Here is a 22,519-nt window from a genome sequence, read left to right as displayed (position 1 = left end):
GAGGAGGTTGACGAAGAAGAAGAAGAAGAGGAGGAAGTGTCGTCGTCGTCTTCATCGTCTTCTTCGTCGTCGTCGTTGTCTGCCGCCTCTTCCCCTTCTTCTTCTAAGGCTCCCCCGCCGAAGAAGAAGAAGGTCGTCTCCCCTCCCCCTAAGAAGTCTCCTTCGGGAACTTCTAAGGGCCCGTCCTCGCTCTGGTGAGACGGGGGGTTCTTCCGCTGGTCGCCCTGCTCCTTCGGGAGCAGGACCCGTCTCTTCTCCCGCAAGGAAGAAGACTACGGGGACCAGAGGGGTGCCGGCTAACACCGGCACCTCCTCACCTGCTGTCAGTGGTTCGGGCCACAGCAGCAGGGTCCGGCTCGGCCGCTCGTTCGCGAGAGGTACCGAGTGTACGGTCGCCTACCAGCGACCGTGCAGCCAGGAACCAGACCTCTGAGTCCGCTCAGCGTCAGGTTCACGGCACGGAGCGGAAGACTGGTGACAGCCGCTCACGCGACTCTCACCAGGCCAGCTCTCGCTCTCGCGGCGAGCAGCTGGCTACCCGGGCGGACGTGACGGTCCATGACCGGCCACGGGCTGAGGCTGGGAAGAGGTCCCCCCGTTCGCCGGCACCAGCCACGGCTGGTACCAGCGAACTGACTCCACCGTGAGGATACCGCACCGATCTTACCGTGACAGTGGAGCTCGCCGGTCGCCTGACCGTCGCTCTCACAGAGAGCGATCGGGTACGGCGACCAGCACCAGCTCCTCTGACACACGAGACCGGGGCCGCTGTTCTCGGTCCAGCCGTTCTCCACAGCGAGACGGCTCGACTAGGTCTGCAGCTCGATCGCCACCGCGGGTTGGCGATCGCCTGCAGTCCTCCAAGCCCGCTGGTTCTACCAGCGAGCGAGGAGAGAGCGTCAGGTCTTCCTCTCCCATACCTTCAACCTCCTCGGGTTACACCGGGAGGGGCGAGGTATTGAGGAGTGATCGTGAGGGGTGCGCCCCTCAGGATCCCGCCACCGCGTCGTACGCACCAGGCTCGGTTCTCGGACCAGCCAGGTCGTACGCACAGGTGGTTGGAGGGGACCGAGAGGGGGCTGTCGCTGCTCCTCTCCTTGAGGGAGGAGGTCTCGGAGGTGCTCCTGTTTGAGGGACTGGACGGTCCAACTCCGCAGGATGCAGTCACTCCTGAGATCCAGAGGAACTTTGCCGAGGTTATTGCGCTGATTCGTCAGCACAACGACCTCGGGGAAGGATCGCCGCTCCCACCATCCGAGCCCACGTCCCGGCTCGAGTCGTTCTGGGGCCCGAAGAGGGAACCCAGACCGACGGTGGGTTTGCCGCGTTCGGAGAAGCTTGCGGACTCAGTGCTGGACCAGGTTGAATCGCTTGTCTCCGGACAAGACGGTTCGCTCAAGTCTGGCAGGTCGAGCAAGCTGCTTCCACCTCCTCTGCTACGACAGCGGCGGTTTTACGTGCCATCTGAAGACCCGATGCCGCCCAAACAGGTGAACCCGGAGTTAGCCAGGCTGACTCCGGGTGTGTCTCTGCAGCAGCTCCTGTCCGAGAACCTGTGGTTCTCGCAGCAAGAGGCACTCGGCCTGGAATCTACCGCCATGGCAGCTTTCCAGGCCGTCTCCTGGCTAGATCTGTGGTCCCTCACAGTATCTAAGGTCGCAGCCAACTCCGGGGGAATTTCTCCCGAAGATGACTCGGCCTTCAGGAGAATTTGCCAGTCTGGGGGAAGAGCCATCTCCTTCCTTGCCCACCAGACGGTGAACCTGTGGGCCAACCTGGTTCTCCGACGAAGGGACGCTGTCCTTACTCGGGTTTCCAGGGCGGCCGGGCGTGAAGCGGCGTTGGGACTTCGAAACGGACCTCTACGGAGTTCCACGTCTCTCTTCCCAGGAGAGATGGTGGACGCTGCGGTGGACAGACGGCGCACTGACGACAGTGACCGTCTGGTTCACCAGGCAGTCTCGAAGGCTTCTGGGCAGCCTCGGACTGCGGCCAAGTCTAAGAGCTCGGCTAGCGCTTCCTCGGCGGCTAAGACGGTTGCTGCGTCGAAGCCCCGGGGAATGACTCTGTCTTCTTCGACTTCTGGCAAGGGGAGCCGTAACCAGCCCTCCTCATCCCGTGGAGGCTCTGGGAAGAAGTCGAAGAAAGGGGGGAAACGCTAGGGACGGCGTTCCCCCTCACCTGCTGCCGGAAGTGGGGGGGTGCCTGGCCAGCCATTGGGCAACTTGGCAGCGCTACGGCGCCGAGACCTGGATTGTAGATGTCCTTCGGGAGGGATATCTATTACCCTTCGAATCTCGGCCACCCCTCACCTCCAACCGGTCCAACAGCAGTCGTACGTTCCAGGGTCATCGAAGGACGTAGCACTGAGACAGGAGATAAAGACCATGCTGAGCAAGAGAGCTGTAGAGATCGTCACGGATCAGTCACCGGGCTTTTACAGTCGACTCTTCCTGGTGGAAAAGTCTACGGGAGGCTGGCGCCCGGTGATAGATCTCTCTCCCCTGAACCGGTTTGTTCGCCAGACCCGGTTCACGATGGAGACGGCACGCTCAGTGCTCGACTCCATCAGGGAGAACGATTTCATGCTTTCAGTGGACTTGAAGGATGCGTATTTCCAAATACCCATTCATCAGTCCTCCAGAAAGTACCTCCGCTTCATCCTCGACGGGACGGTGTACCAGTTCAGGGCACTGTGCTTCGGTCTCTCAACCGCCCCACAGGTGTTCACGCGAGTGTTCACTCTGGTGTCTGCTTGGGCCCATTCGCACGGGATACGTCTGATGAGGTATCTCGACGATTGGTTAGTCCTGGCGAGCTCCCGCTCGCAGTTGCTACAGGACAGGGATCGACTGCTCGAGTTCTGTCGCGATCTGGGGATCGTGGTGAACTTCGAGAAGTCCGATCTCGAGCCCAAGCAGAGGATGAAGTACCTGGGTATGCTGATCGACACGGTAGCAGGGCGAGTCTTCCCCGCAGACTCGCGGATCAGCAGATTCAGGGAGGCAGCCAAACCAGTTCCTGTCTCGGTCAGGAACAGGTAGCTCAGCGATGGCAAGTCGTGATCGGACACCTGTCGTCGCTCGAGAAGTTAGTCCCTCACGGGCGTCTTCACCTGCGGTCTCTTCAATGGAGACTAAAGGAGAGTTGGTCGCAGGCGACGGATCCCCCAAGCTTTCCAGTGTCACTGACACAGGAGGTGAGGCAGGACCTAGCCTGGTGGCTGGACGACAGGAACCTCTTAAGAGGAGTGTCATCTGCGCACTCCCCCCCCGGACATGCAGCTGTTCTCAGACGCATCGACCGAGGGATGGGGCGCACACCTGGAGGAGTTGCTGACTTCAGGAGTGTGGGACGAGAACGACAAGCACCTTCACATCAATGTACTGGAACTCAAGGCAGCGTTTCTCGCTCTCCAAGAGTTTCAGGACCGCTTGATGGGACACTCAGTGGTGTTGATGTGCAACAACACCACGGTGGTGGCTTACGTCAACAAACAGGGGGCCTAGTGTCTCTCCCGTTGTACCAGTTGACTCGGCAGGTGCACGAGTGGGCTCAGGCACACTCAATAGAGCTGTCGGCACGCTACATTCCAGGGAAGAGGAATGTAGTAGCAGACACGCTCAGCCGTCGGGATCAGGTGATAGGGACCGAATGGCTCTACACCAGGACGTGGCGGAAAGGCTCTTCGACCTGTGGGGGCGGACCAGTCGTGGATCTGTTCGCCACCCGGCACAACAGGAAGCTCCAGGTGTTCTTCTCGGCCGTGCCGGACCCATTGGGCAGCTGTCAGAGGGGGGGGGGGGGGGAACGGGGCCCTCTTCAACACCCGTGGGACAACCTCTTCGCCTATGCCTTTCCCCCGTTCAGCCTGATTCGCAAGGTGATCAGTCGAGCACTGGTCACCCCAGCCCCGAATCTCAGGATGATCCTGGTGGCTCCCAAATGGCCACAGGCCATTTGGTATCCGGACCTGCTGGCTCTTCTCGCAGGAGAACCAGAGAGAGATTCCCCCTTGGCACAACCTTCTCGCCCAGCCACACGTCGAGCGGTACCACCGAGCAGTCCAGTCCCTACGTCTTCACGGCTGGCTGTTATCCACCATCTCTTGCGAACGAGAGGCTTTTCTCGTAGCGCAGCAACAGAGATGGCTGGAAAACGTCCGTCAGTCCTCTGCAGCTGTGTACCAGGGGAATGTGGGCCGTCCTTCTGTGGTTGGTGTCGTAGACGGGGTCTATCTCCTCTCAGAGCCACTCTTCAGCAGGTAGCGGATTTCCTCGTTTTTCTTCGCATGAGAGAAGCTCCTCTCAGTCCCCACAGTCAAAGGATACAGAGCCGCCTTGGCGCTCGTCTCCTGAAACTGAGGGGGTTGGACATCTCGAACTCGTTCGAGATCTCCTTGCTTAGAGGAGCTTCGAAAGTCTTGCCCACCCAGGGAACTCAGGCCCCCTGCGTGGGATGTGACTCTCGTCCTTAGGAGTTTGACTCGAACGCCGTTCGAGCCACTCCGGGAGTCGTCAGACAGGGATCTGACCCTCAAGACCCTCTTCTTGCTGCCCTGGCATCGGCGAAGAGAGTAGGGGAAACTTTCATGGTCTTTCCTATGATGTACGACACTCCAGGGGATGGGGATCCGTGACGCTCGATTTCGTCCCGAACTTCGTTGCGAAGACTCAGAAACCGTCGGTCCCTGACGACAGGTTCGAGTCATTCACGATTCCCTCCCTAATGGACTTCACCGATAATGATGCGGATGAGATGCTGCTTTGTCCTGTGAGGGCGCTACGGCGCTATCTGAAGAGAACTCGACACCTCAGGCCTGAGTGTCGACGCCTCTTCGTTAGCACCGGGTCACCAAGAAGAAGTATCCAAGAACACTCTTTCTTTCTGGCTGCGTGAGGTCATCAGGAGGGCGTATGAGGCTGATGGTAGTGACGACATCCGTACGTCCCGTCCGAGAGCTCACGAAGTCAGAAGTATTGGCCCGTCGTTGGCGTTCCGTAAGAACTTCTCCGTGGCGCAGGTCCTGAAGGCAGGGGTCTGGTCTAACCAGACTACCTTTACGTCCTTCTACCTTCGGGATATTGCCCACAGGTCCTTGGATACATTTTCCTTGGGACCCGTGGTGGCTGCTCAACAAGTTGTGTAGCTAACCCAGACCCTCGCAGGCTGAACAGCATCGAGTCCTGGTGTGACTGTGTGGATGGATGTGTGAGTGAGTGAGTGACTGGCTCTCTCTTCCCATCTTTTCCTTCCCCTCTACCTGTGGGCAGAGGGCCATGGTCGTCATCTACGCTGGATGAGGACTATAGGCAGGTGAGCTATATGACAGAGCCCCATCCTATCCCTTTCACTAGGGATAGGAGCAAAGAATATCCACCCATTCCTTCTACAAGGGGGGGAAGTGGATGCCTACAAGAGTCAAACCCATGACTTTATATTTGCTCCTGTACAGGAACAAGTTCTTACATTGCTGGTACGAAGAGATACGATGCCTCTCTCTTAGTACTCGGTCCAGAGGTCTGACCATTGATCCTGCGGTGCACACCCCGATCAATCGGACAGAGGCTTGGATCCCTCCCTCGCTCTTACGACCAGGGAGGCTTCCAAGGTTGGGCGAACACCAGTCTGTTCACAAAAGACTCAGATTCCTCCCACCAAGAAGTGCGTCTTCCTATTGTAAAAGGACGAAGGTTTGTATGCCGTGTCGGAACAAATGACAATTTGTCCAAAATTGCATTTTTCCTAACTATAGCAAACCTGAGGTCCTTTTAGCACATAGCCCCACCTCATGCCACCCCTCACTCTGCAGTTTTTGCTTGGGCCAAAAGCAAAAGTGATTTGTTTACCTCCCAGTCGTCGCGCGCGCGCCTGTCGGACAAGCAGTTAACTACCGAACCCCTTGTTCGAAAGCTTACGACCTATCCAGCTGCCGCTAGTACCTTCTATTGTAAAAGGACCTCAGGTTTGTATAGTTAGGAAAAATGCAATTTTGGACAAATTGTCATATTAGGGTTATAAAGAATTTTGCTCTGAAATGTTATAAAAGTATGCAGTACTTAACTAGTTGTAGTGGGTTGCATATTATAGTGTTCTTGAACATTATGATTGTACATTACAGGGTTTTGTTTCTTGATAATTCTCACAGTCATTAGTGACTATTGGTGTTGTGACACCAGCTATTTGTCCTAATTCATCAATGATTCATTGTATGAGCAACTTCCAAAAGGAAAATCTAGTGCTGTGTTATAACTGTGGTCCCTTCAACCCTGCCCTTGTAACGTGTTCCATGTATTTTACCTGTATAATTGATGTGTGTTTTGATTTAAGTGGTTTTTTGCCAGAATGTTAACAACAAGAGCATTGATTATAAAAAACAAAGGAAATTTTAAAAAGCTTGAGTGCTGTGGGAAGATCATATTGCAAGTAAAGTTGTAGAGACGTGGTGTCTAGTGACTAGAAAGCAGATTAAGACTTCAATTATTAGGATGATTTAGACATAGGATGAGAAGCAGTAGACAGAATAGTAGTAGATATGGAAGTAGCGGGATAAAGACCAGTTGGAAGGTTCAGGAAAGGGCATAGATGATGATCTGGACCAGTTTAAATTTGATTTATAGTAAGTCATTGCTGTCAAAATTACCGTGGTCACTGGTGCTCGGACCAAGTTGGAATTTAGGCAAAAAAGAGAGACATGTCTTGCCTCATGAGAGAGAGAGTCATATGTAAAATTATATGAATGGAAATGGTGTTCTTATAACATGCATATTCAGTTTCTGTAAGCTTATTGCAAGCTCTAAATGTGCTACAGAGTTTACAAAGAAAGTGAAGAGTTCATTTTGTTCTCAGGGAAGTTTAGGATTTAAATTCATAGCCATTAATATAGTGACAGAGAAATATGATCGTGTATTGTTTATAGGAGTCCGTAATCACGTAACATTTTAAACAGTAAAGTTTGTATATGACTTCTAGTTTTTTTTGAAGCATTTAAATTCTGATGGAAATGTAAGATTCAGTGCTTATAGTAATAAAGAATATTAAGATTAAAAAACCAAATTCTAAGCCATCTGAGTGTAATTCAATTTTAAATATTGTATAAATTGGCGAGAATCCGCCAAATACTGCGATATCGCTACGAATAGCAAAGTGCTTCTCAGGTCAGCTGGCTAGTTTCCTTACACCGATTTTATACTGGTGGTCTCAGAGAAAAGCTATAATCCCTATCTAATCCTTCTCGATGCCTTTTGTTTGTTGGAATCTTCTCTCTCGTACCTCTACAGTTGTAGGTCAAATACAAAACACTGTTTGTAAGTAATTCGCAATCAATCTAATTGACCCATGAATAAGATTATTCATGACCATTTTATAATTCGAAGACATTCTCGGTGCCGAAGTGTATTCTAAACGCACTCACGCGGTCTATTTGTGATAGGTACTACAACCTTTACTATTTTTTTGTTATTTGGTCAAACCACTTAGTTTACAGACACTTCACTGTAGGAATGATTATATATACATATATATATATATATATATATATATATAATATATATATATATATATATATATATATATATATATATATATATATATATAAGATATATCTATAGATATCTATCTATATATATATCTATATATATATATATATATCTATATATATATTATATATATATATATATATAATATATATATATATATATATATATATATATATATATATATATATATATATATATATATCTATATATATATATATATATATATATATATATATATATATATATATATATATATATATATATATATATATATATATATATCTATATATCTTGGGTGATATATCATTACTGAATAGGATATACTTGAAGGTTATTTATTTCTATACAAAATCACGGGCACAAAAAGGCAGGTGTCTTCATAGGAATAGTATTCATAATGAATAAGACTTTTTCATTTTCATTTGCATAAGTGTATTCTAAACGCACTCACGCGGTCTATTTGTGACAGTATACATACATCATTTTCTATATTTTTTATGTCAACACTTATTTGCAGACCACTCCACTGTAAGAATTATATATTTACTATATAATATATATATTTTATATTTATCTATATATATATATTTATATTTACTATATATATATCTATATATATATATATACTATGATAATATATATATATATATATAATATATTCTTGGGTGATATTTTATTACTGATAAAATATACTTGGAGGTTATTTATTTCTAATAGAAAATCATTGGCTTGTGGTTTCATAGGAATAGTATTCTTATTGTATACTAATGCTGTAATGGCAGACAACAGTTGTAGCGAAATAACTGATAACAAGGAACAAGACGACCACGTGGACGAGAGCACACTATAAAAACAAACGCACCCGTGGAATAAGCCACAGGTCAAGGTCACGAAGGTAGGGCGAGGCCACCAGTGAGATTGAGGATTATGATAAAGGATTTAATTTCACCCTTTGTCGTCCGGGTGGGATTGGTTCGGAAACGTCATATTAGCAGTCATACTAGCAAATTTTCTTGTTCATTTTTCCTTATGTGCGTAGAAATAGAATGAATATCTTCTCATATACAAATCCCTGAAATAACCAATCCGTGTGTTGCAGGCTAAAGGATTATTTTCATAATGTTTTGTAGCCCTTATAGGCCTAGTATACAATGACCATGCATGCTACGCGGATGCATTGTAGAATCTACGCTGTTTAGGACAATGAGAATATTGAGTCACTGAATTATAGAAAAAATAAATACTTTACTTTGTTATTTCTTACTTTCTGTTGGCGTACGTATTCAGTGTTCTCATAACAATAGTTATAATTAATTTTACTCTTATTTATTTTTGAGAACTGTTAAAGGAATAAGTATTTAGTGTATAATATATTAAACTGCATTAATTTTATTTATTTCTTAGAACTGTTAAATGAATTAGTATTTAGTGTCTATCACATATTAAACTGCATTATTTTTGTACATTGAAGTAAAGAAAGCTCAAGGTCTACGATCTTTCCTTTCAACTTTTCTTGCGAAAGCTAAAGCTTCACATATATATATATATATATATATATATATATATATATATATATATATATATATAATATATATATATATCCCCAAAAAATCACAGCAGATGCACGTGACTTCATTAAATAAGCGAATACCACAGAAATATATATATATATATATATATATATATATATATATATATATATATATATATATTTATGCATATGTGCGTGTCTGTGTGTGTGTGAATGTACGTGTGTGATTGAGGCAACATAGCACTATAATCTGGAAGCTAACCCGTCTTTACCTTCAAGCAGACATATTACATGAATAAGCAAAACCTAGTTATTCATTATTCATTAGCATAAAATTTATTCTAATATTTACAAAAAAGAGATACAATATTTAGTGACTGATTAAGTGGGATATCTTGTAGCATGGGATTATAGCCCATCTAAAAGTGGGGAAAGTAAGTATACCATATTTACTATAATGATAAGATTATGTATTACATATATATATCTGTGATATCTGAGGCATGGTATTACTTCGAAGTAGAAAATGTAATAATTTTACATTGCTTGTCAACTGATAAATTCCCAATAAATAAACAGTACACGTGTGTCGCAGTGAGTCGTTTACAAACCGAGGTTATCCCTAAAAGACTAAAAGAACTCTGCCCCACCCTAACCTCCTTGTGACCCACCCAGATAAAATGTAATCCGCTTTCTTCGCAAGGGCACTTGCGAAAGTTAGCCGAGGTGTTTTACCTGTTAGAATGACTGTAAAAGATAAACATTATGTACTAATTGTTTGCAAATAATTCAATGACAATTTGCTCTTACTACCAAATCCACCGTTGGCCCTTACAGAACTGTATGTATAAATGCCCGAAAAGCTCTCTCTCTCTCTCTCATCTCTCTCATCTCGTCTCTCTCGTCTCTCTCTCTCTCTCTCATCTCTCTCTCGTCTCTCTCTCTCTCTCCTTATTCCTACAATAACGTTCCAAAGTACTGAAAATAATAGTATAATTTTATACTTGTAGGATTTACACGCATACAAAGGATATTTTTACCTGCAAACGTCGACTCCTATCAATACATAAGAATATCACGAAAATAAGAAGGAAGAAGCAAATATCTAGACTCTCATCCACCGTGAAAGGGAATTATCGATAAACCTCACCTAAGGGTAAAACAGAGTCCCTTGGTAGCGTTACCATCGTTAGGGTTTGGAGTGGAACTGTCACTGACTAACAGCACCGTCGCAAATCTCACCCTTGTCCGCCAACAATGATAGCCAGATATAAACATATCATTATTATTCTATTATCTAGGTCAAAATATTGTAGTTTTTGTGTTGTGCTGGCGTAAAATATCTTAGACTTGCATGTGGTAATAATTTTAATGCGAAAAAATTTGTTATATTGGCGGGAAAGGGCAACCGTATATATACGTGCATAGTCTTTGTGACAAAAAGTAGCCGAACGTATATATACGTGAATAGTCGAAAAAGGGTTAAATTAATTTTTATTCTTTTGATTATTTCTTTCTTTAGATGACTCAGACAGATGGTTCCCCAACTCCTCAGCAGTTAAAGGAAGAAGGGAATGAGGCATATAAGAATGGCGATTTTGATACAGCGATTGAAAAGTACACAGCGGTAAGTTGAAAATACAGCGCTATACTTTCTCTAGATATAAAGTATTAGTATTTATCATATTTTTAATTACAATTTTTTTTTTTTTTTATCACACACACACACACACTTTAGGTCAGTATACTGTATTGAATTACAAGGTTATATATATTTTGGGTGAGAGTTAAAAGTATTCTTAAAGCTAAATAAGTGTCATATTACAATTGAAAAGATTGTTTTAAAAATAATTCAAACAGACAAAATGGAATTTTTAAAAAAGTAATTCAAGCAAATGCAGATCATTCAAACAGAAAAAATTAAATTTTGTAAAAAATCATTCAAGCAAGTGCAGAGTTGAGTAGGACCAAACAGATACAGCTGTACCATGTTATTCCCCTTGTATGATTAATAGTATATATAAAATATTAATTTTTGTCACTTTGTCATTGGACTTGTGTTTGAGAAAGTTGTAGATGATTCATGATAGTAGTGAGTTGTGGGCCAATGTATCCATTATCACTTCAATGGCCCTTTTAAAGTATTCATCGTCTTGTTAGATACTCTGGTTTCTGGATGTAGTAGTTATTGTTGCATATGCAATTTTAGGTGGCTAACAAAATGCATTGTTTATGACATCATTGTACATAAATCTACACGTAAGAATTACTGCTAGAGCATGTTCAAGGGCAAATGAATTTTTTTTTTACCATAATTCTTAATTAGGAACTTATTGCTTTTGCCTGTAAACCCAATAATTATAGCTTAGTGGTTAGTTAAGTGGTTTTCTAGGGAAATACTGTTGTATGTGCTTTTTGAACCAAAATGCCATTCTGTATATGTATTCCAATTCTAATATCTTAGTCATTTTGAGTTATTCTTGATGTTTCCTACGGTTTCTCTCACAGGCTTTAAAAATCAGCCAAGAAGAAAAAGATCGATCGGTATTATTTAAAAACAGAGCTGCTGTTTACCTTAAAACTGAAGAATATTCAAGTGTTGTCAAGGACTGCAATGAATGTAAGTATTTCATTGTTGTTGTCTTGGTGTTACTTCTTATTTCTGAGTGTTTGCAAAATATTTTATTGTTATCTGTTCGGTTTTTATAATTATTGGTTTGACATATATCGATTAAGAATGTACTGCATAGTAGCAGTTATACTAAGAGAAAATTATTTTGAATATCCAATAATAAATTTAATACTTTCTTTACTTTCCCAGGCTTGGAAATTTCTCCAAAAGATCCAAAAGCCCTTTTCCGAAGGGCACAAGCATACGAGGCCCTTGATCAGAAAGAGAAAGCTTATGCTGATGCCAGAGCTTTACAGGGAATAGATCCCAAGAATAAGGAAGTTCAAGCCATGCTTGCTAGACTTCATAAAGTAGTACAAGATTTGGTAAGATCTTCGAAGAATTATTTTTGTTTCCTTCCTTTTACTTTTTTATACATATTTCTAGATTTTTATGTTATGTTGATTAATGTTTCTTAATCATTGATAAGAATCATTACTATGACAGTTCATTGATGCTTTTGTTCTTTTTCACAGCTTGATAAAAAAACCAAAACAGCTGGTAAAGTTCAACAGTTATTTGAAATCTTGTTTGATACAGCGGCACCTAAGGACAAGAGAGAAACATGTGCTAACAACCTTGTAGCTCTAGCAAGAGAACGTGCAGGTAAGGACCTAAGAAAAATATTGTCACTTGAGAAATTTTCTGTCGGCATGGTTTATGAACCTCCTTCATGTATCCTGTGACACTTAATACTACTGTGAAGGAGAACTGTTAGCCCAGGATGGCTTGTCCACCAGGCATATGAAATTTTGATTCATTCTAAGATGAACATCCCATCTGTTATTGGGAGTGTAATTATTACCTACAAACATCATTAACTTTAATATGATGAGAATCATCCAGGAATCTTGAATCTTGAGATACCTTAATGTTGAATGGTATAGAGATTACAGGTACTAAATACTAATTTTATCAGTCTACAGTCAAACAGCTGAAAAGCTGTGATATGCCCTTTATTTTATATGATTTGTCATAAGTAGAATTAAGTGTTTCCTATGTGTATATGAGCACTTAAAAAGTTTCAAGTAGTGCTTGTTCCATAAAGCCCCACATTTACTACCAAATGATATGCTTTGCTACTCTGTTAAAGGTGGCCAGGGCTGCAAATAAGTTATATAGTAAATAGGCCCACCTCTAATATTTCGGACACTCAATTGAATGAATGATTGGGAATTCATTTGTCTAATATAATTAACTCAACTCTCAGCCTAATGAGCTATTTCATGTCATTAAAGTATAAATAAAGTTGGTTATTTATATGAAATATTGGAAGTACTGTACGTGTATATATGTGGAATTTTTATTTTCATGGAAGTAAATAAAGAAATTCTGGTTCTAGAAATAAATTAGCTGTATATCTAGACTATCTATTTGTGACTACACTGGAAGCTATATATGTACTTGTTTACATTCCATATTTTCACATTTTGTAAAATCCCATTACGTAGTATCTTATGACTGTTAAATGTGAAGAACATGATTATATTGCATAGTTTTTTTCTGTAACAGGTGCAGAGTTGCTAATAAGCCAAGGTGTAATAAGTCGTATTGTTCACATGATGAAAACCGAGAGAAATCCAGAGATTCGTGTTGCATGTACAAGAGCCTTCTCACAGTTTTGTTCCGAAGAAGAAAGGGTAAGCATCAGGTCAAAGAGGTGTAACAACAAATTTTGACTAAGAATTTCATTTGCTTAGTTTTGTAAAATTAATGATGGTTTATGTAAGAGAATGTATGGGACCTTTCACATAAATCTAGTGTGGTCATGCTGCATGCTTATACTGCAAATATCCAGATAATTAGAAAGACAGAATTGTGCTAAGGAAATTACAATATGTTACAGACTCATGACTTTTCTAGACTATATGATAGGTAGATGTTGCTCGGTATCCTGTTTGGTGATACAGGTAAATTCTGAGTTTACACCGGCTTCATAAGCAGTGTTGTTCTTGGGTACATGTATGGATATGGATTACTGTATACAGTGGTCCCCCCGTATTCGCGGGGGATGCGTACCAGACCCCCCCCCCCCCCCCCCCCCCGTGAAAATTTAAAAAGTTAGAATCCGCGAATGTTTGGAACCCCTATAAAAATGCTAAAAACAGCCTATTTTGTTAGTTAAAACTTAAGAAAAACCACTAAAAAATTTTCCATACTTGGTTTTTTAATAGTTTTATCACAAAAAGTGCATTTTATGATGAAATTGATACAAAAACAGGAATTTTGGATATTTCTCATAGAAAAATACCGCGAATGCGCGAATTTTCCGCGAATAATGCGGGAACATTCCCAAGAGCCAATCCGCGAATCCGGAGAACGCAAATACGGGGGGTCCACTGTATTGCTTTGAGCATTTCCAAAACTACCAAATTTAAAAAAATATTCTGGTTCTTGATTTTTGGACAGTTATGGTTAGTATTTAGATGCTTATCTGTAGTTGTTTGTGAATTTCTTGTATCATCTGCAGTCAACTTATGTATACCCAATGTATACCCACTTATTGTGGTTGAAGGGCATGTGCAGCTTTGTTACACTATATTTTCCTTATTGAATCCCTGAGGAGATAACTAAGGAATATGAATGTTGTAACAAGGTATTTTGAAGTCACATTTCTTCAATAACTGTTCTTTTTATAAAGGGGCATGATATTGTTGCATACAGTTTTGTCCTGTTTACTAATGTGATACTCTTAAACTTACCAGTAAACCAGTAATAGCTTTTAATATCATCTGTTCAAAGAGCCACTAGTCTATGAGTACTTGAAGGAAATAGTTAGCAAATCCTGTTTCGTGATGGGACATAGTGGCATCTCAAATAGGATAGTCAAGATGTTAAGAATTCCAATCTTGACCTACTCATATTTCCTGTTGGTCACCCCCTTATTTTCATATCCTGATTTTATTGGACACATGAAATTTTTATTTTTTGTTGTCTCAGATCAAGATTAACACCAATTAAAATATTTAATTAATTTATTTTTTTTATGCTCTGTTTTAGCGTTAGTTTTATGAAATTATCGTTTTTACCTGCCTCAAGCTGTTGGGTGACCGCATTAGCTAACAGACTGGAGTCTGAATCCTCATTCTAGATATAGGTACTTTTGATTATATATTTTCATTACATTTAGTCAGTCAGCACATGGTGATTTACTAACCTCAGTATGCTAAACTTGGATTTGTTTAGGAACATATGAGAGATTTTATATAATTATGGTAGCATGTAGACTACTATATTGTATAAAATTCACTCCACCTATCCTGAAAATTTTTTTTCATCAGAAAGTAAGCCCTTCTATCTTAATGTGAACATATTTAGTGTCAGAATGGTACATAATTTATGAATAATTGTTGTGGTGTATATGTCTATCCAAAATGCACATATGAACATTTACAAAACAGCATTTTGTGTGCTAGAATATATGAAAGTATTTTTAAGAATTTCATATTACAGTGGTCCCCCATGAATAGTTAGAATCCCTGTAAAAACGCTGAAAACTGCCTAATTTGGTAGGTAAAACTCAAGAAAAACCCACTAAAAATGTTTATACCTGGCTTTTTAATAGTTTTATCACAAAAAGTGCATTTTATGATGAAATTCATTAAAAAAAACAGGAATTTCTGGATATTTCTCATAGAAGAATACCACGAATAGATATGGTCCAGAGAGAAATCTGCAAACCTGGGGGCCCACTGTATTGAAATATCACACTTATATATTGTTATAAAGAGAGTAGCCTAAGTTTTCCTGTAAGCAGTTCTCATTGAATTTCTAAGACATTTACAGTTACTTTGATAATTGCTGATTCATTCTAAAGCTTCATATTTCTTACAGGCAAAGTCAATATTAGTAGAAGTAGGTATTCCATGGTTGATGGACCTTATGAACAGCACCAACAAAGATCAGGTCAATGCCACTCAGTATGTGTTCCAGACAATACTGAATGTCCTTGCTGGCATGGATGTTAAGAAAGGTGTAAAACCTAATAATAAACTGCTTGCAGGTAAGTACAGCACTTCTGGAAATATGGATGTTCTCTAAAGTAGTGTAGAACTCAAAATTATAGTTTATCATATGTCTTTCTAGTTGAGAAGGTGATTAATTAACTTGCAAAGTCCAAGTCCACAAGGTACTAATATGCAAATAATGAACATAGTACGTATATTGTTAGTAATGATGATTTCAATTGGAAATGAGTCAGTTGTTAAAAATATTCATAAGGTACTATTTATTGATATGAAATTCAAGGCTTGTTTATTGAAATATTGCCATGTTAGTAATATTAATTTCCAGTAAAATCAAATTATGTATTCTAAAGCAGTAGAATATGGAGTTTACGTCAGGTTTTTTCATGAATGTAGTTGGTAGTAATATACTTATTTACAAGTCATGCTGCTTCTTATGCAGTGTTTTTTTTATATGTATCATTTTCTTTTCAGATAATCAGAGGGAGATAGATAGTTTGCTTGTGGTGTTTACCAAAAGTGTCACTAATGCCACCATGTCAGGAGAGTGCCGTGATGCTGTGATTGAGCTCCTGCTTAAAAATGTTGATCATCAGTACTTAGCATGGGGACATAAGTTTGTTAAAGCAGGAGGTATGTATATCAGAACATCTCTCTCTCTCAGCTTATGATTGCTTTTCTTAAAAAGTGGCATGCATAGTGGAATTGTTGTTGTCTGGAGATATTCCAGGAGGAAAAGTTTTGGGTTCTTTATGATAAATTGAGTGTGGGTTAAGAAATGCCATGCAGTTTTCTTGAACATTTCCTCTGTTAGTAACTGATGGACCAGCTACTGCCAAATCTATTTTGATATACTAGACCTTTGTACATAGAATTTTACGTAGTTTATGGAAAAGAATAATGGCAGGATTAATATTGTGAAAAGAATAATGGCAGGATTAATATTGTTAGTAAAACAATTTTGTTTAATTACTTTTAACATTGGAATCATTGGAAATGAAGGCAGAATGACTCAATTATTACAAGGGTATGGGTAACTCACATTTCGTTGGGGTATCCCAGGTTTTCACCACCAAGTTCTTTTAGTGAATCCCATCTTATAACTGCTCAGAACCACTTTAAGCCCTTCTGTAGATCAAGTAAGCTAATGTAATGCTGTTCTTGAACTTTATTGCCTCAAACATTCCCATGTTCACCCCCCCCCCCCCCCCCCCCCCCCATTGCCACTTTACCTGACCAGAGTATATATATTAGCTGTAGTTTTCTGACGTCCGACAGAAATTTCAAAACTCGCGGCACACGCAGTGGGCGGCCAGGTGGTAGTACCCATTCCCGCCGCTGGGAGGCGGTATCAGGAACCATTCCCATTTTCTATTCATATTTTTTTCTGTCGCCGGTCGGTAAACAACTGTTTACAGACCTCTGCTCAGGATTTTTTGGAATTTGACTCGCTTTTAAGTATCTGATTGATTTTTTTGGTATTGAATTGGATTGTGGTTGAATTGGCATGCGCGATAGTGGACCGTTTTTGATTTTGGATTGACTTTTCTATATAAGATATGTCTGGATCAAGTGCTGTGAGTTTCAGAGTGTGTGTGAGGGCTGATTGTAAGGTGAGGCTACCGAAAGCATCGGTAGACCCCCACACAGTATGTATGAGTTGTAGGGGGCTTAATTGTTTGATTGATAATCGGTGCAATGAATGTGAGAAATTGACCGATGATGATTGGAGAGTATATGAGTCCTATCGCCTTAAATTGGAGCGCGATAGGATCAGGAGGTCTTCCTCCAGGAGTGGTTCTACCAAAGGTAAGGCTAACATCTCTCCTGCATTAACACCTGTAGTGTTTACAACCCCTAAACCTGTGTTGCCTTCGGGCTCTGATTCTGTGTCTCGGGAGAAGCGAATGCTCTCTCTCTGATTTTGGAGTCTCTTCGCACTCTGGAGACCAAAGTGAAAGCCTTAGAAACTGGCTCGGTGCAAGTGTGTGATCGTGCCCCCAGTGTTGTGGAGGGGGCGTCAGATCGGCCCCATAATGCCTCTAGGCCTAGACCTCTATCAGACTCCCAAGACCCAGGGAGTAGGTATGTCGAAAGCCGCAAGAGGGTTACGGGGGCTTCCCACCGATCTGGCGTCCCTTCGGCAGGCCTTGTAGCAAAGTCCCAGGCTGCCAAGGAGCGCGCACGAGCGCGCGTCCTGAAAGAGTGCTTTTCGTCCTCCGAAGCGTCCTTCCCGCGCAAGGGGTGGAGCGCTCGGAGAGACTCTCGTCCTTTGAAAAGGACGTTTCGTGCGGAGGACGCTTTCACGTCCTCTTTCGCCACTTTTCGTTCGGAGGGACGCGTATTACGCGTTTCCGCCTCGGAAAAGAGGTAAGATCTCCTCCGATGAGGACGCTGGGTTGCGTGCACAGGCGCGTATACCTGAGAAGCAGGTAGCTGTACCTGTGAGAAGGAAGGAGGCGTCCCCTCGCCCCTCGTCTTCTCACAGGATCAGTCCTGCTTCCTCTGTTCATTCTTCCCCGACGAAGAACATTCTTTTGTCCCTTCAGGACCAGCTATCCTCGCTTATGGCTCAGAGGACTCGCCCAGCAGCAGTCGAGCCTAAGCGGAGGAAGGACCTTAGACTGCCTGTCAAGAGGACTAAGCAGTCTCCTTCTCCTTCACCTACTTCGTCTCGTTCGCCGATCGCTTCTCCTTCGGCGATTCGCCGATCTCGTTCGTCCTCTAGAAAGGACGTTACGTCAGGGACGCTTTTGAGGAGGACGCTCTGTACGACGTTCGACAGGACGCTCGTCAGGACGCTAGGCGGGACGCTTGGCAGGACGTTCGGCAGGACGTTCGGCAGGACGCTCGTCAGGACGCTTGTCAGGACGCTTGGCAGGGACGCTAGGCAGGAGTTCGTTCAGGACGCTCGCCAGGACGCTCGGCAGGACGCTCGCCAGGACGCTTGGCAGGAAGCTCGCCAGGACGTTCAGGGCTCCTTTCAAGACGTTTTTTGGGGATTCCGACCAAGAAGTCGTACCCCCAGACGCTAGTTTACGCGCACAGGCACGTATTCCAGCGAAAAGGTCTTCCCTTTCGTTTGAGAAACGTAAGGACGCTTCTCTGGCAAGTGAGACTGCTGCGGATGGCGCTAAGGACGCTCGTCCTCGTCAGGACGCTCTACCTTCATCGAGTAGTAAGCGTCATAGAGAAGACAGCCGAAATAAGGCTGCCTCTAGCAAGGATAGGGGTCCTTTGATCAAGCCAAGACCCGTATTAGGACGCCCTCTCCTCCGGACAGACGGTCTCCTCTTCCGTTTAGAGAAGAAGGAGAGCTAAGTAGTTCGGCTGAATCGGTTGAAGAGGAACCTTCTGCGGCCCCGTCAATCTCGGACTATAAAGTCCTCGTGCGACTCTTGCGTTCTTCTTTCGAAGACAAGTTTCAGCCCGCAGCTCCCAAGTCTCCTCCTTCGCAGTTTTCTTCATCTAAAACTGGAAAAAAACCCCGGAGTTTGTAGAGATTGAAAACTTCTCTCTCCACGAAACGTGCCTTTAAGAAACTCCAAGATTGGATGGTACGAAGGAGAGATCAAGGCAAGACGACCTTCGCCTTGCCTCCAGCTAGACTTAGCGGAAAAGGGGGCATTTGGTATAGAACCAAAGATGAAGTAGGAGTTCGTATCCCTTCTTCGGCTCAAGGAGATTTCTCCAGCCTAGTGGATTTGCAGAGGAGGTCGCTTTTACCCTCTGCTAAGGTAACCTGGACCTCTTCGGAGACTGACCATCATTTGAAGGGTCTGCTCAGGACGCTGGAAGTGTTCAACTTCCTTGACTGGTGTTTGGGAGTTCTGGATCTGCAAGCGAGAAGCCCAGAATCTCTCAGTCTGGGGGAGCTGTCCAGCGTGTTAGCATGTATGGACAAAGCCGTCAGGGATGGTTTGGAGGAGCTCGTATCTCATTTTGGAACAACGGCTTTATTAAAAAAGAGAGACTTTGCTGTGCAACTTCACAGCTCGTTCGGTGACTCCAGCTCAGAAAGCGGATTTGCTGTTTTCGCCTCTTTCGAACCATCTCTTCCCCCAGACTTTAGTAAAGGACCTGACGAACAGCTTGCAAGAGAAGGCAACTCAGGACCTTTTGGCCCAGTCTACAAGACGGTCAGCCGTACCTTCAACCTCTTCAGCTGCGGTTCGACCGCCGAAGAAAGTTAAGCCCTTTCGTGGGGCTCCCCCCTCGAGAGCAGCTCTCGAGGGAGAGGGTTTTCACGAGGAAGAGCTTCCTTTAAGCCAAAGCCTTCCAAGTGAGAAGCATGGCCTTCAGACACCAGTCGGAGCCAGACTGAAGTTTTTTGCGGGAGCGTGGAGAGAGAGAGACACGGACTCTTGGTCCCTCAAGATCGTGGAGCAGGGGTACAAGATCCCCTTTTTAGATCTTCCTCCTCTTTCTACGACTCCCAGAGACCTTTCTCCATCCTATCAGGGAGAAAAGAAGAAAGTATTGTTCGATCTCCTTCAGCAGATGATCGCACAAAAGAGCGGTGGAACAAGTCGCGGACCTGGGGTCTCCAGGTTTTTACAACAGAATCTTCCTAGTACCGAAGCAGTCGTCAGGTTGGCGTCCAGTTCTAGATGTAAGCAGGCTCAATCTTTTCGTGGAAAAGACCAAATTAACGATGGAGACGCCTCATTCTGTTCTGGGAGCCTTGAGACCGGGCGACTGGATGGTGTCCTTAGACTTGCAGGACGCGTACTTTCACATCCCGATCCACCCTCTTTCAAGAAAGTATCTAAGGTTTGTCTTAGACAACAAAGTATGGCAGTTCAGAGCTATGTGTTTCGGACTGACCACGGCTCCGATGGTGTTCACAGTAGTAATGAAGAACGTAGCGAGGTGGCTACACTCTTCGGGAATAAGAGTTTCCCTGTACCTCGACGACTGGCTGATCAGAGCGTCGTCGAGAGAGAAGTGTCTGAAGGACTTGCAGTTCACTTTAGCCCTAGCGAAGTCCCTGGGACTTCTGGTCAACCTCGAAAAGTCGCATCTGACCCCAACACAGTCCATTGTGTATCTGGGGATTCAGATGGATTCAGTGGCTTTTCGAGCGTTTCCGTCCCAGGAACGTCAGCGGCTAGGCTTAGAAAAGATCTCAGCCTTTCTAAGGAAAGAGACTTGCTCGGCGAGGGAATGGATGAGTCTGCTGGGGACCATTTCCTCGCTAGAAAGGTTTGTTTCCTTGGGAAGACTGCACATCAGGCCTCTCCAATTTTTCCTTGCGGACGAGTGGAAGGCCAAGGACGATCTCAATGCCATATTGAGAATATCGCTTCCGATCAAGAACCATCTAAGATGGTGGTTGGACCCTCAGAAGCTTCAGGAGGGCGTGTCCCTAAGTCTTCTGAGCCCCGACCTAGTGTTGTTTTCAGACGCTTCCATCACGGGATGGGGAGCAACACTAGGAGGGAAGGAAGTGTCAGGCTCCTGGAGAGGGGAACAGGTAGCCTGGCATATAAATGTCAAAGAACTGGCAGCAGTATTTCTGTCCCTGCAGTTCTTCGAAAGGAGTTTGGAGAACAAGATTGTTCAGATAAACTCGGACAATACCACAGCACTCGCTTATTTAAAAAACCAGGGAGGAACACACTCCAGAACGTTGTTTTCCCTAGCGAGAGAGATTCTGCTGTGGGCAAAGAGAAGAAATGTGACTATCCTGACGAGATTCATTGCAGGAGTGCAAAACGTCAGGGCAGACCTTCTCAGTCGTCGGGAACAAGTCCTACCGACGGAATGGACCTTGAACGAAGACGTTTGTCGAGACCTGTGGACGTTGTGGGGACGTCCACTGGTCGACTTATTCGCAACGTCAAGGACCAAGAGACTTCCTCTTTACTGCTCCCCGGTCCTGGATCCAGAAGCAATCGCGGTAGACGCTTTGCTTTGGAATTGGACGGGCCTAGACTTATACGCCTTCCCACCATTCAAGATTCTGGGGGAAGTCATGAGGAAGTTTGCGGCCTCGGAAGGGACGAGGTTAACCCTGATCGCTCCGATGTGGCCAGCGAGAGAATGGTTCACAGAGGTCATGTCTTTCCTTGTAGACTTTCCAAGGACATTGCCCTGGAGGAAAGATCTACTCAAACAGCCTCACTTCGGAAAGGTTCACCAAAACCAAACCGTCTTCCGCTCTGGGTCTGACTGCGTTCAGACTATCGAAAAGTTGGCCAGAGCGAGAGGTTTTTCGAAAGCAGCTGCGAGAGCAATCGCACATGCGAGACGTGCTTCCACAAGAGCTGTTTACCAATCGAAGTGGGCTTCCTTCAGGGCATGGTGTAAAAAGGAGGGAGTTTCCTCTTCCTCGACCTCTGTGAACCAAATAGCTGATTTTCTGCTCTTTCTCAGGAATGTGCAGAAATTAGCGGTCCCTACCATCAAGGGATATAAAAGCATGTTGTCAGCGGTTTTTAGGCACAGAGGCCTCGACCTGTCTGACAACAAGGACATTCATGACCTTTTAAAGTCTTTCGAGACCTCGAAGGTTCCTTAAATGAGACCTCCATCATGGAACCTGGACGTAGTCCTTAAATTCCTTATGTCAAGCCCTTTCGAACCGCTTCAGGCAGCGTCTCTTCGAAACCTGACAAGGAAGGCTCTTTTCCTAACTTCTCTTGCGACGGCTAAGAGGGTTAGTGAAATTCAAGCGTTTAGCAAGTTAATGGGATTCAAAGGGGACAATGCTGTCTGCTCGTTGAACCCAACAATTCTTGGCGAAGAATGAAAATCCTTCGAACCCTTGGCCGAAGACTTTCGAGATCAAGGGTATGTCAAGTCTGGTGGG

The 22,519-nt window shown here is 43.9% G+C and overlaps 1 protein-coding gene across 4 annotated transcripts in view; it reads left to right on the top strand.

Moving 5' to 3' along the window:
- The window catches only part of LOC135194956 (protein unc-45 homolog B-like), a 37,383-nt gene that overhangs the window by 3,586 nt on the left and 11,278 nt on the right, over positions 1 to 22,519 (top strand). For all 4 annotated transcript variants that reach the window (XM_064221192.1, XM_064221189.1, XM_064221191.1 and 1 more), the window contains exons 2-8: positions 10,592 to 10,696; positions 11,578 to 11,689; positions 11,891 to 12,066; positions 12,217 to 12,346; positions 13,253 to 13,380; positions 15,575 to 15,743; positions 16,180 to 16,338. In XM_064221192.1, coding sequence (XP_064077262.1) covers positions 10,592 to 10,696; positions 11,578 to 11,689; positions 11,891 to 12,066; positions 12,217 to 12,346; positions 13,253 to 13,380; positions 15,575 to 15,743; positions 16,180 to 16,338 — 979 coding nt within the window. The remainder of the gene's footprint in view (positions 1 to 10,591; positions 10,697 to 11,577; positions 11,690 to 11,890; positions 12,067 to 12,216; positions 12,347 to 13,252; positions 13,381 to 15,574; positions 15,744 to 16,179; positions 16,339 to 22,519) is intronic.

The sequence above is a fragment of the Macrobrachium nipponense genome, chromosome 15, assembly GCF_015104395.2.
Source record: "Macrobrachium nipponense isolate FS-2020 chromosome 15, ASM1510439v2, whole genome shotgun sequence".
In the NCBI taxonomy this organism is placed as follows: Eukaryota; Metazoa; Arthropoda; class Malacostraca; order Decapoda; family Palaemonidae; genus Macrobrachium; species Macrobrachium nipponense.
This window is presented reverse-complemented; position numbering and strand designations above follow the sequence as displayed.